We start from the raw sequence: 13051 nt of genomic DNA on the forward strand, positions 1-13051 counted from the left end.
CTAACTTGTCTTTCTGGGTAAGAAGTGGGTGCAGGCCTGGTGTCGTCCTGCGCCGTTTCCCTTCCTGAGCTCTCCTTTGGGTGAGAGAGCCAGGTAGATGCCTGGGTGTGACAGAGACGAGTAGGTGTTGTAGTGATTCTCCTCCAGGTTCTCTTTCAGCAGGCAGTCGTCAGAAAATTCCTCCTGGAAAAGACGGCATGTCATCAGATCATTTTTGGCTCAAACAATAATTTACATGCACTGTTAAGTGGAAAAGGTCGTTCATTAATCATTATCCAACTCTATTTGTCTTTGCAGACATCACATCAGCTTCTTCTAATTGGCTTCTTGTTTGTTTCAGAATTAATTTAAGATGCTGCTTATCATTTTGAAGCCCCTATGAGTCTGGCTCCAAGCTACATAACAGCATTGTTGACCCTCTATGAGCTACCCTGTATCTTCTGATTCTCAGGTGGGGGTCTCTTGGTCTTTCCAAAGTCGAGACTTAAAACTAAATATGATCAGGCCTCTTCCATCAGGGCCCCTAGACTTTGGAACGACCTACTCGAGGAGATCAGGCTCAGAGGAAAAGTCCCGGCTTAATGGTAACTTCTTAAAATTTACCTTTATGCTTTTATTTCAAACCATTTACTAATATCATCTTTTACTTCTTATTTTATGTTGTTTCTTATATTTTATTAATTATTTTAGTATCCTACAGTCCTCACTTTCCTTTTTGTCACTGGCTTTGTTAATTTTGCTTTTATTTTGAATTATTGTTTGTATGTTGGTATTTCTGGCTGTACTGTGGTGCAGTGGGTGGCGCTGCTGTCTCAGGCATCGCTCCCTGGGCATTTCTGCTTCCTCCCACCATCTCAAGTTATGCTTGTTAGGTTAGTTGATGACTCTAAACTGCCCGTAGATGTGAGTGTGAGCATGAACATCGTCTCTCAGCCCTAGACCAGGGTGTAACCCTGCCACTTGCCCAAAGCTAGTTAGAACTGGCTCCAGAAGCCTGCAACCCCAGTCAGGTCAAGTGGTATAAATAGTGGACAGATGCATCTATTTTAATCTTTTAAAGTTTTACTTTTTACTGATTAATTTTCCTGCCTCAGTTCCTTTTATCTGCTTTCATGCAATTGTAATGCTTTGCCTTCTTTAATGTCTAATTTGATTTCTTTCTATTATTTTTATTACATTAATTTGATACATCATCTCACATCTCTTGGTCCCTCTCCTCTAAATTCATACTGTTGGCGTTGTGTTTTTCCTCAGATGGCACTTGTGATGGTTGGGCTGACTGCACAGTGCCTATAGAAAGTTTAGAAATCATTCATGGTCCAGACAGTTGGTGCTAGTAGTCTCACAGTTACTGAAATGTAGATCAGCTGAGTACAGTGAATGTGTCTCAGTGATTGTAGAATAAAGATACCTTTGTCTGGAAGGTCCAGTCACTGGTTCATCAGTATTCCTGGCTACCATTACACCACGAAGACAAAAGAACATTTTAAGCAACTCAGTGAAATGGTTATTGAAAAGTAGAAGTGGATACAGAAACATTTCCAAGGCTCTGAACATCCCCCAGAGTTCAGTTAAATCCATCATGGAGAAATGAAGGAAAATGTCACATGTGTGAATCTGCCTAGATCAGGCCGTCCTCACAAACTGAGAGAGCATGCAAGAAGGACACTGGTGAGAGAAGACACCAAGACACCTATGACTACTCTGAAGGAGTTCCAAGCTTCAGCAGCTGAGATGAGAGAGACTCTGCAGACAACAACTGTTGGCCGGGTTCTTCACCAGTCAAAGATTTATGGGAGAGTGGCAAAGAGAAAGACACTGTTGAAGAAAACTCAGATTCAGTCTGGACTAGAGTTCACCTAAAGGCATGTGGGAGACTCCAAGGTCAAGAAGAGGAAAGTTCTTTGGTCTGATGAGACCAAAATGGAGCTTTTTGACCATCAGACTGCACATCACCACAAACACACCATCCCCACTGGGGAGCACGTCGGTGGCAGCATCATGCTGTGGGGATGCTTCTTAGCAGCCGGCCCTGGAAAGCTTGTAAAGGTAGAGGGGAAAATAAATGCAACAAATATAAGAAAATCCTGGAGGACAATTTTCTTCAGTCTGACAGAGAACTATGGCTTAGGAGAAGATTTATTTTCCAGTCAGACAATGAGCCGAAGCATCCAAAAAGAGAAAGCTACACAGAAATGGTTTAAAGACAACAAGGGGAATGTTCTGGAGGGGCCAAGTCAAAGTTCAGACCTCTATCCAGTAGAGGATTTTTGACTGGACTTGAAAAGGACTGTTCACTCCTGATCCCTGATCAACCCGACAGAGCCTGAGCAGTTTATCAAAGAAGAATGGAGTAAAACTCCAGAGTCCAGATGTTTGAGCCTGACTGAGACCTGTCCACACAGACTCAGAGCTGTGACTGCAGCCAGAGGTGACTCTACTAAATACTGACTAGAAGGGGGGGGGGTATTTATGGACTCACTTATTTTAGATGACAGATTTCTATTTAATTGAGATTACTTTGTAGAATTTTTTTTTAATATTCTTTTATCTTTTTGTCAAAAAACTCAAATTATACTAACCATGACTGATTTCTCAGAAAATTTCCAAGGTGGTGAATACTTTTTATAGGCACTGAGGCACTGTGTCTGATGCTTCTTTTTAAATTATTATCCGTCTGTTAAAGACTGTGCAGTGAGCTACATACCGCTCCATAAGCCAGTCCGTCTCCATTCATACAGAGGTACAGGCCGCTCTTCACTCCTCTGATTCCCACCACGCCACGTTTCATGGCAAACACCTTCAGCCAACCTGCAGGAGACAAAGAGTTCAACAGTAACACAAGGCTTAGATGAGCATACGCCCCTACATACATTTTCATAGTAATGTAAAGAAATAATGTACTGTGTATATGAAAATAGTGAAGAAGGTCAGAAACCTGAACTCACAGAAGTCGGTGGGTCTGTGGACACCTCCCACAGAGCCGCTGGGCAGAATCTGCAGATGGTAACCGATCCCAACACGACAGTAAAGCAGCTGCTGTTTGACTCGGTCTTTGACTGGAGGAGGACTTGAACCTGCTCCAAAGAAACGGAAAAGAATCTGAAAACTACGCTTTTATCGAAGGGGAACAATAAAACAGGAATTTGAGCGTAGTTCTCATCATATGATACAACATGGGATGTTTACTTTACTTATGTCAGCGCTCAGGTGCCATGTTTTTAACATCCTTCACTTTTTGATCAAACCACCAAGAACAAAATGTCCTGGCTAGATGGAAAAATCCAATTCAATTCAACTTTATTTGTATAGCACATTTCATACAAATGTAAAGTCAATGTGCTTTACAAAAGATAAAATGCAAACAGGAAAAGCAATAAACCACTCACACACACCCATACACGCACAAAATACACATATAATATAGCTTATGTTGTCTTTTCTTTCTGAAATTCAAAAATACTGCAGGTCTAACAGTTAAAGGAACGAGAGAAAAGCAGTGTTTTCAGACCGCTCCTAAAAGAGTCTAAAGTGTCTTCAGCTCTCAGGTCAGCACCGTAATGACTAAATGCTCCCTCATCAGATTTACCTCTAACTTTAGGTACATTGAGGACGCCCATACCTGAAGATCTGAGTGGTCTGACTGGATAATAGCCTGTGAGCAGGTCAGAAAGGTACTGAGGTGCCATACTACTCAAAGATTCGTAAACAAGGACTAGTACTTTGTAGTCAGTCCTGTTTTTGACTGGAAGCCAACGAAGATTTCTCAGGATTGGTGTGATGTGTTCCATTTCCCTTGTTCTTGTTAAAACTTGAGCTGCACTATTTTGGATGAGTTGGAGTCTGTCTGTTGGATATGAATGCATGAACCAGTGTTTTAGAAACAGATTGAGACATGAACGACTGAAGTTCAGAAATTATTTTAGGTGGTAAAAGGCTGTTTTGGTGATGGTGGTTATATGATCTTGGAAGTTTAGATTTGTGTCAATGATAACAACGAGATTTTTGACATGCTCACTGGGCTTAAAAGGAAGTGAGGATGAAATGGATAAAATTCTTGTCTCTGTTTTTGTGGACCTACAGTCAGGATTTCTGTTTTGTCTTTGTTGAGCTGGAGAAAGTTCTGTGACATCCAGTGGTTTATTTCATAATCATAATAATAATAAAGTTTATTTATAACGCACTTTACATTTCGAGAAATCTTAAAGTGCTACAAGCACACAGTAAAAAAGGAATAGTGAAAAAACATGAAAGTTAAAAGCCTCTTTAAAGAGGAAGGTCTTTAGGTGCTTTTTGAAAGCATCTACAGTCTGTGGGGTCCTGAGGTGGCTGGGCAGGGAGCAGTGGCGCAAAAAGTGGGTATGCACTATATGCGGCGCATAGGGGCGCCACACTAAAGGGGCGCCAAAGCGATGGGGGAATATTATTTCAAGTCAGCATTTTCTCTATTTAACAGCTGTTTGTGTAAACGATATGATCAATAACAGAAGCACGTCTCTGATTAGGCACCCCTCCGCTCCGTCACCTCCCCTCCTTTCGCCCCCCCAACATACACTATAGGCGCCCTGTCGAGTACCAGTGCTTTCATTTGAAACGTGTGGCCATCTGATGACAGGGAGCTAAAGATGGAGAGGCAGAAAAGAAAGGTCTCGGGGGCACAAAACAGAAAACGGAAGAGGCAGAAGGGATGAAATAAAAAGCTTTTCAAAGACAGTAGGTAAGTTATGTCAGTGTAACAAGAGAGGGCTGCTAAATATTCAGGTTTGCTAAAGCTCGTAAAACGACAGGTTACTGTTGTCTTGCAACTGTGTACTGGTCAGTATTTACACAAAACAGATCATGACAAGAAAAATAAAGGAACTTGTTTGTGGTTATTGTGTTGTTCAGACAGTTATCATTTTTAACTAGATGGTTAATCATAAAACAAACGAATTATAGAGCTTAGAGTGACACACGTGAGTTTAAACATCTTCACTATGATGTAACACTACAGTGCTGTTGTGATCTATCTGATAAGTCTGATCAGACGCAGTGTCCAATCAGTAACTGATATCCAGGAAGGATATGACTATATATATATGACTGCTGTATTTTTGAAACTTCCTTAACAAAGTTCATATCATTCAGGTGTGAGGATGGAGAGAAAGAAGAAAGAGAAAGAATCAGGGCAGACAGGGGGAGGCGACAGGTTGGTCTAATATTAGGTGGAAGTGTAGGAACATCTTGCATTAGCAAATATGTAATTTATTCAAAGCCATTAAATAATGATGGCATTATTCATGAGAATAAGATTATCAGGGGACACTGAGACATAAACAGTGCTGTGAAAAAGTATTTGCCGGGAGCGCAGGTGGTCGAGTGGTTTGGGGTGCTACCCGTGTGCGCGGGCGGCCCGGGTTCAGGTCTGGCCTGTGGCCCTTTGCCGCATGACTCTCCCCACTCTCTTCCCTGTTTCCGAGTCTATCCACTGTCCTTCCTCTATCAAATAAAGGCATGAAAGGCCCAAAAATAAATCTTTAAAAAAAAATAGAAAAAGTATTTGCCCCCTTTCTGATTCCTGATTTTTTTTTTGCATATTTATCACACTTAAATGTTTCGGATCGTCATACCAATTTTTATATTCCACAAAGACAACCCAAGTAAATAAAAAATGTAGTGTCTGAATGATTAATACTTTTTTTAAAGGGGGCATATTTTACCCTTTTAAGAAAAGTCTGTATTGGTCTCAGAGGTCCCCAAAACATGCCTGTAAAGATTGTTGGTGAAAAACACTCCAGTATTGTTTTTTATTTTTTGCACATCTAAAATCCCCTTGTAAACAACAAAACATGGAGGTTGCCAAACGGGATGGATGTTGTAAAAATAAAGTATTTTTCCAGTAAGTAAATTAAATAAAACATCTTTCATCCACTGAGAAAAAAGGTGTATAAGTGAGGCACGCTTGTTTTCATCTTTGTTATAGCTCTGCAAAATGCTGACTGTCAACAAAAAACAGACGGCTGTCCCATTCCTGTTTCTACCACTTCGAGCCCTTGCAGCCTCAAACACTCAATCATTCCCAGGTGCAGTCAGTTAAGTCAATAAGGGCACAGGACTCAGGGTTCAGGGAGGAGATTGAGATTCAGCCTTTGGTTACCTATGTGTGTGGGAATCACTACAGAAAATGTTTCCTGATTGCATTTAAGTCCCTAACCTGTTCCGGTGAACACCATCATCTTTGAACAACTCCCATCTATTCCAGAAAGTGTCAGAGCTGCTGATGTAGAAGACGCCGTGAGCAGCACAGGCTAATGACAGCCAGGTGTGCTGCGCCATTAGCCGACTTAAACGCTCGGCCATAGGATGGACCGGGCACAAGGACGGGGCTCACGGATCTTTAAGTGTTGTTGAACATGTGGAGGAAGTCTGTTTTCAGGAGTTCTGACTGCTGCTTACGGATGTCATTTGTCCCTATGTGGATTATGACTTTGGTGATTTCTGGATTATTGGCAAGTAGCCTACCTGGTTTTATCAGTAATGTCATGGACAGTGGGTCCCGGGAAACAACGTGTTATAGCTGTGCCAGACCTGACATGTCTGATGATGGGGTCCCCATAACCAGGGTTGTGGGCTGAGGGTTTTGTGTTTAGCCGTATTGGAAAAATCTTTAACAGTCTTGTATGAGCCTAAAGGAGGCTTCATTACTTTAGCTGTTTTCTTTATGCTTTCAGACACCTAAAAAATTAAAAAAAGCAAAAACTTGTTTTACTAACGTTAAAATGATGCAGAACTGAAAAACACAGGATCAGACATTTGAAGAATCAAATCAACAGATTTATTTGCACCCTTGCCCCCCTTTTATGGACTTATGGGGGTCCATAAAAGCCTCATTCTATCTTATGATTTGTTGATAAATTCATCATCATTTCTCTATTTAAATCTTTGGATGGGGGTGACCATATATCCCAGTTTTTAAAGCCTTATATCCTGAGTCCCAACAAAAATATTTAAACCACCTATGTGTCCCAGTTTTTAAGGGTGTATTCACACCTGGCTCGTTTGGGGCAGTTGTTTCGAAACAGTGAGCACACCCCCCTAAAGTCCGGTTTGTTTGGACATATGTGAACACAGCAACCGCACTCGGATGTGGGACAAAACAAGCGGATCGAGATCGCCAAAATAGGGGGGTCTCGGCTCACTTCCATTCGAGCCCTGTAGCGGTTCCTTTGCAGTGAGAACACAATCACCTCAGAAACCGGCACAACTGACTCATAACTGTAGTACACACTGTGGTCGTGGGGGCAGTAACATGCCCGGTTTCCAACCGTTCAGTTAAAACAATAGAAGAAGAAGGAGTAGAAGAATCAGCAACAGCAGAAGAAGAAGAGAAGGCAGAAGAACAACAGATCTATCTGAGTGAAACAAGTCGTGGGCTCCGTGAGGCGGCAGGTCTTCGTTTTAACAAGTGCATCAGCACATTATTTTCCAGACGCGGTCTTGACTGTCGAAAAAAAAGCATATTTTGTTGATTTAGCAAACACTGGTACATTAGCCTGATGAACACTATAAAAAACACTAGCCACACACGCTGCTGATGTTCCATGGCTGTTGTTTTTCCCTGTGGAAAGCGGTTAAGAACCTGAATGAATGAATGAAGATAAGGAAACTCCCCCGCCTTCCGGGTAAGATTTCTGACCAATGAGAGACAAATTGGATCGCACGTCGCATTTGTTTACAACTTTGGACCGCAAGAGACTTTTGCTGTGTGAACACAAACGAACCAAGTGACGACTGTATCGTTTTTGCCCCTGAATCAGAACAAAGCAAATGAGCCACAGGTGTGAATACACCCTAAGAGTCCCTGTCCTTGTTCAACCAAATAAGACAACAAGACAATGCAGGACATCACACCTGCAGCGCTGACTGACTTGTCTGTGCCGATAAATGTTTTTGCTAAGGCTAACACTAACACACCAAGAGTCAAAATTCAATGATCATCTATCTCTACACGTGTTATCTCATCTCTAGATGTGGCTGTTGCTTAGGAAGGCGGTGTTTTCTTAAGAGCTCCAGGAGAGGTACAGCTAACTTTGTAAAGTACCAGGTAATGAACATGCTGCATCTGCACACACTGCAAGTGTCAACACTGATTTAAGACGCCATGTTAAAATGACAAACAGTGGGTACAGACGAGAAGTAGCAAACGAGGTACACGACGATGCTTAATAGAAGTCAGTATCAACACCTATACAATCCTTGTTATTTTTGCAGTTTACCAGTTACTACCTGTCTGCATTTCTTAGGTTTTTGTTATATGTGCTGTGGTTTCTGATTTTAGATTTGCACAGTCTCAGATTTAACACTTTTAATTCTGTTGTACTGCTTGAGCAGTGATGGTCAAAGGCATTATATTCTATTCTCCTGTGCTTGTTGGTGTTGACATTTTTCAAGTAAAGTTTGGGTTAAAGATCCCATCCCATCCATTTTCTACACCGCTTATCCCATTGAGGGTCACGGGTTGGGAGTCCCAGCCATCACTGGGTAAGAACTTGGGTACACGCTGGACTGGTAATCAGTCAATCACAGGGCTGACATATAGGGACAGACAACCAGGCACACTCACATTCACACCTACGGTCAGTTTAGAGTCACCAGTTAACCTAATGAGCATGTCTTTGGTGGTTGGAAGGAAGCCGGAGTACCCTGAGAGAACCCACGCGTGCATGGGGAGAACAAGCAAACTCCCCACAGAAAGGCCCTGACCGGGAAGTGAACCAGGGACTGTCTTGCTGTGAGGCAACAGCGCTAACTCCTGTGCCGCCGTGCAGCCTGGGTTAAACATGCAAGACATGATTTTTCATTTATTGAAGCACTTGTCATGGTGTTTGATGAAAAATCCAACTGTAGTATGAACTGAGTACTGAGGAGCTACTGGGGAGCTGTGCAATAGAACAGGAACAACAAAAGAACAGATCTCTAACCAGGTTGGAAAAAGTACATGGAGTCCACACTACATGGAGTTAACCTACACTTTAGAAAGTCTGAAATTTTGTTCAGTCTGACAGAGCTGCACTCTAGAAAATCTGTGCCAGTGTGGCAAGGCAAGTACTTCTGTTGAAGAATACGCACTGGACATCCAACTAAAGCACAGGAACTCTAACTCAGTCATGGTGCAAATGTGTCTCACATTAAAAACAACAACAACCTACTAGAAACATCAGCAAAAGGATGAACATATAACAGACAACATCAAACACAACTAAACACATCTAACACTGTCAAATTACTCCTCACTGAAGACCATTTCACTCAGAGTGGAGTTAGAATCAACTCTGAAATGTTTCGCCCTGAGAATGCAGCTCTCCAATTTTCTAGGATATGATGGGGGATCATTCTGTAGCTTCTGAACAGAGGTGAAAAAAAACAAGAGTACTGTACTAAAGTAAAAGTATAGTAACTTTAAAAACCACTTAAGTACAAGTAGAAGTACTGATTTCAAACTACTAAAAAAACATAAGTAACCCAAAAACTACTCAATTATAGTGATTTGAGTAAATGTAATTAGTTTCTTCTCACCCCTGCATGAGTGTAGGTTTCAAAGTTGTGATGACACTGCTGTTACTACCATAGTTGTTTCATATCAACCACATATTGAGTATGGGACAGATTCCATATTTAGGCATGATGGACTTTCCTGAGAGGTAGCGGAGTCATAGTTATGAAATGAACCAACCACTAGTAAATCAGACACTGGTGCATATTCTGATTTCGGCTCATGTCCCAGACATTCCTCAGTGTTTCATAATGTTCTGATTGGAATTTCTGAAAATTCACTTTGACCCTATTTATTATTTTGTTTGTAGAGAGTAAACCAGAATAAATCTCTCACTTTAAGATCAGTGAGATGTCATGTTGGCTCATGGTGTATTTTTGGATGGAACTGTAACATTCTGCCACAGTGATATTTAATATCGTTAACATTTTAAATCTACATAAACTTGTCTTAAAATGACTTGAAAATAGTGATTAGCTGCCTGGTGCAGATCTGTAAAGACTGCTGTGGTCTCACCTTTTTCTTTCTGCAGTGTGTCCCTCATGTGGAGCTTCCAGAGGCCTCGTAGGCGGCTGCCGTGATCCGGAGGTGATCCACCTGAGTCAGATTTCTTTGTTTCCACAGTGAGGAGCAGGAGCAGCAGGAGGGCAGGCAGCAGCATCAGACCAGAGGAAACTTTCATAATGAAACATATCAGACAGTAAAAGATGAAGTCCTACAAACTTTCTGTGTGTTACACATCTTCTGATGAACTAAAGTCGTCTCCGCTCTTCTTCTCCACTGAAACATCCTTCCCTTATCTCCTGAACGCCTCTTTTTCCTCAGCTCTGACTGACAGGAACACACAGAGATACTCAGCTGTACTCTCCTTTATCAGAGCAGAGATATGTGATGTGTGCTCAAAGAAGCCTCTCTCTTCCTCCTATAACTCTCCTTTAATGAATGAGAAGCACTTTATGATTCTAATTGGAACACTGGAGGTCAGTGAAGGTATATTCATGAAGAGTCAACACGTCTCAGAGCGCTCCACAGCCTCTGTCCATGAAGATGTTTGCATGTGGTCCAATCAGCCTGTGACGGGGAGAGACATGCATACTGTCTGTTCAGTATCGCAATCAGAGATTGGAGAGAGAGGAGCTGATAGAGTAAGATGAAAACATAAAACACACAAAACGTAAAATAACATAAGAGTTCAGAGATGTGACCTCAATCCAGTCACGTTTTGTTTTGGTTATCCCTCATTTCTACTGCAGAGAAAAAGGTGGACATTTTAAAAGTCTGATGTCATATTCTTATGTTTTGAAATACTGGATTTTTGTAACTGCACCATCAATGGCAAGGCCAAAGGCATTCATAGTTTCAAGTTGTTGTCCATCGGTCAGGCTTGTCTTGTGAACACAATACCTCAGATACCCTTGGGGAGACTTTCTTTTTCATTGTGCTCTTTTTAGTGGGTATTTTTAAGTTTCTTTATCCTTTATATAGAGAAAAGACAGAAACTAGGATGAGAGACGGAAAGATACATGAGGGAAAGGAGCCAAAGGCCTCAAACCCAGACTGCCTGCATGCATGGGGCTTGACCTAACCACCAGACAATCCACGCCTTCACAGATCTTCTCCAAACTGTTTAATTCAAAGCTGAATGAAAAAGTCAGTGATTGTAGGTATTTGGTAGATATTTCAGAAGATGCAGGAAACTTCTCAGTTAAATTTATCAAAAAGGGATGAACAGAGTGTTAATCTTTGAAGAATGTCAAGTTAATCCACAAATCAAATCACAGATTACTCAAATAGATACAGGTGCATCTTAGTGAATCAGAATATCATCAAAAAGTTGATTAATATCAGTAATTCAATTCAAAAAGGTAAACTCACATATTCATTAGATTGATTCCACACAGACTGATATATTTCAGTGTTTGTTTCTTTTCTTTTTGATGATTATGGCTTACAGCTGATGAAAACCCACATTTCAGTATCTCAGAAAATTTGAATATTGTGGAAAAGTTTAAGATTGGACACTCAGAGTACTTTAACATTAGGCCCAGTTATTTTGAACCGAGCCACAGCACTATTCCTCCCCCTCCCCATTCCCCCTGCTGGCTTGCTTCCCACTAGCAACATCGAACTGTGCCCGGGCCCCACTTGTGTATTTACTCGGTCTGAAACAGCAGGTGGCGTATGCAGCAGGTTAGCTGGTTTACAAACCCCGTCAAGGAGGAGAAAGAGAAAGGAAGCTACCACGGCAACCGCTGGGGTCATGACCTGAGCAAAGATTGTTTTTGTTTTGACCTGGAAAAAAGTCCATCCTGCAGCCATGGATGATTTAAAATCACTTTTAAGATGCAAGCAATAACTCTTCATATCTGCACATCTACGTGCAGCTCAGAGGATTAAATGGGCTTGGGCTGCGCAGATACAGTGGTTTTTGAGGTGACAGGAGACTTTTATTGCCTTTGCATCTCCTCTCACTGAGTCCAACTTGTGTTCGTCTGTAAGGTGAGTCACAACAGACCAGTTATTGACTGGATTCTGATGGTTTCTGCCCTTTATTGAGGAAAAATGTGAACAAACTACCGTGATGTGGAAAGAAGCTTAGCTTTTACGATGACGTCATAAAGCTGATATGGCGCTCTGTCCCGTATCCAGGCGCTGTTGCATTCACATCTCATCCAAACTGTGCCAGTGGGGCTTGAATCCTGGTTGAGGGGTGCAATGGATCAGATGGAGAGGAAGAAGGAGGCTCACAGGCTTAAAGTAGAGGAGGAGGATGCAAAGTGGACTGTCTTTAAAGAGAGACAGCACCATTTGTCAGACCAGTTCGACATCTATACTGAAGGCTCCAGCAGGTTTAGAAACCACATCCTCAAGAAAACCATCTTACATTAAAAGTGCATTTTATATTATTATATTCTTGTTATAAATAAACTGCTCAGTCAGTCAGTCAGTGTGGTTCCTTTAAGGACAGGACAGTCATTGGGCAGCAATGCTTTACAGTTACAAAGACAGCTTGTCAAGTCCCAAAAGCTGTTTTTTTTTTTGTTTTTTTTTTGAAAAATTATGGTGTTTATTTCTTTCAATTTTGATGACTAAGGCTTACACCTAAAAAAAAAGAAAACAATTTAGTTCCTTCAAATAATTAAAATATTACACAAGACCAATGAAAAAAAGATTTTTAATACAGAGATGTAGCCCCTCTGAAAAGTGTGTGCATTTACATGCACTGAATACTTGGTTGGGCTCCTTTTGCATAAATTACTGCATCAATGTGGTGTGGCACAGAGGCGATCAGTCTGTGGCACTGCTGAGGTGTTATGAAAGCCCAGGTTGCTTAGCAGCCTTCAGGTTGTCTGTATTGTTGAGTGTGGTGTCTCTCATCTTTCTCTTGACATTTACCGAGAGATTCTCTACAGCAGGTGGTTCTCAAATGTGTTTCCAGAAAAAAATGGTGGCAAAAGTCAATGAAGATGCAACTATACCATTCATTTTACTCTGTTTGTGATAATGGGTAAATTTGAG

At 41.4% G+C, this 13051-nt stretch overlaps 1 protein-coding gene across 1 annotated transcript; it reads right to left on the bottom strand.

The window, feature by feature from the left end:
- On the bottom strand, positions 1–10969 carry fgf9 (fibroblast growth factor 9). Its single transcript, XM_041782391.1, has 5 exons — positions 10946–10969; positions 10049–10247; positions 2949–3077; positions 2708–2811; positions 1–183 (listed from the first exon to the last, which is right to left on the bottom strand). Exons 1-5 carry the CDS (start codon positions 10967–10969, stop codon positions 1–3), a joined length of 639 nt encoding a protein of 212 aa, XP_041638325.1.
- Between the last annotated feature and the right edge of the window lie 2082 nt (positions 10970–13051).

The sequence above is a fragment of the Cheilinus undulatus genome, unplaced genomic scaffold (assembly GCF_018320785.1).
Source record: "Cheilinus undulatus unplaced genomic scaffold, ASM1832078v1 Contig1, whole genome shotgun sequence".
NCBI classification, from domain to species: Eukaryota; Metazoa; Chordata; class Actinopteri; order Labriformes; family Labridae; genus Cheilinus; species Cheilinus undulatus.

Coding starts and splice junctions, on each gene's coding strand:
- fgf9 (XM_041782391.1), bottom strand. CDS start 10,969: ATGAAAAAGAAAGTCTCCCCAAGG. Junction 2,812..2,948: donor CCACAGACCCACCGACTTCT/GTGAGTTCAGGT, acceptor TGTCTCCTGCAG/GTTGGCTGAAGGTGTTTGCC. Junction 184..2,707: donor ACGGACTGGCTTATGGAGCG/GTATGTAGCTCA, acceptor CGTCTTTTCCAG/GAGGAATTTTCTGACGACTG.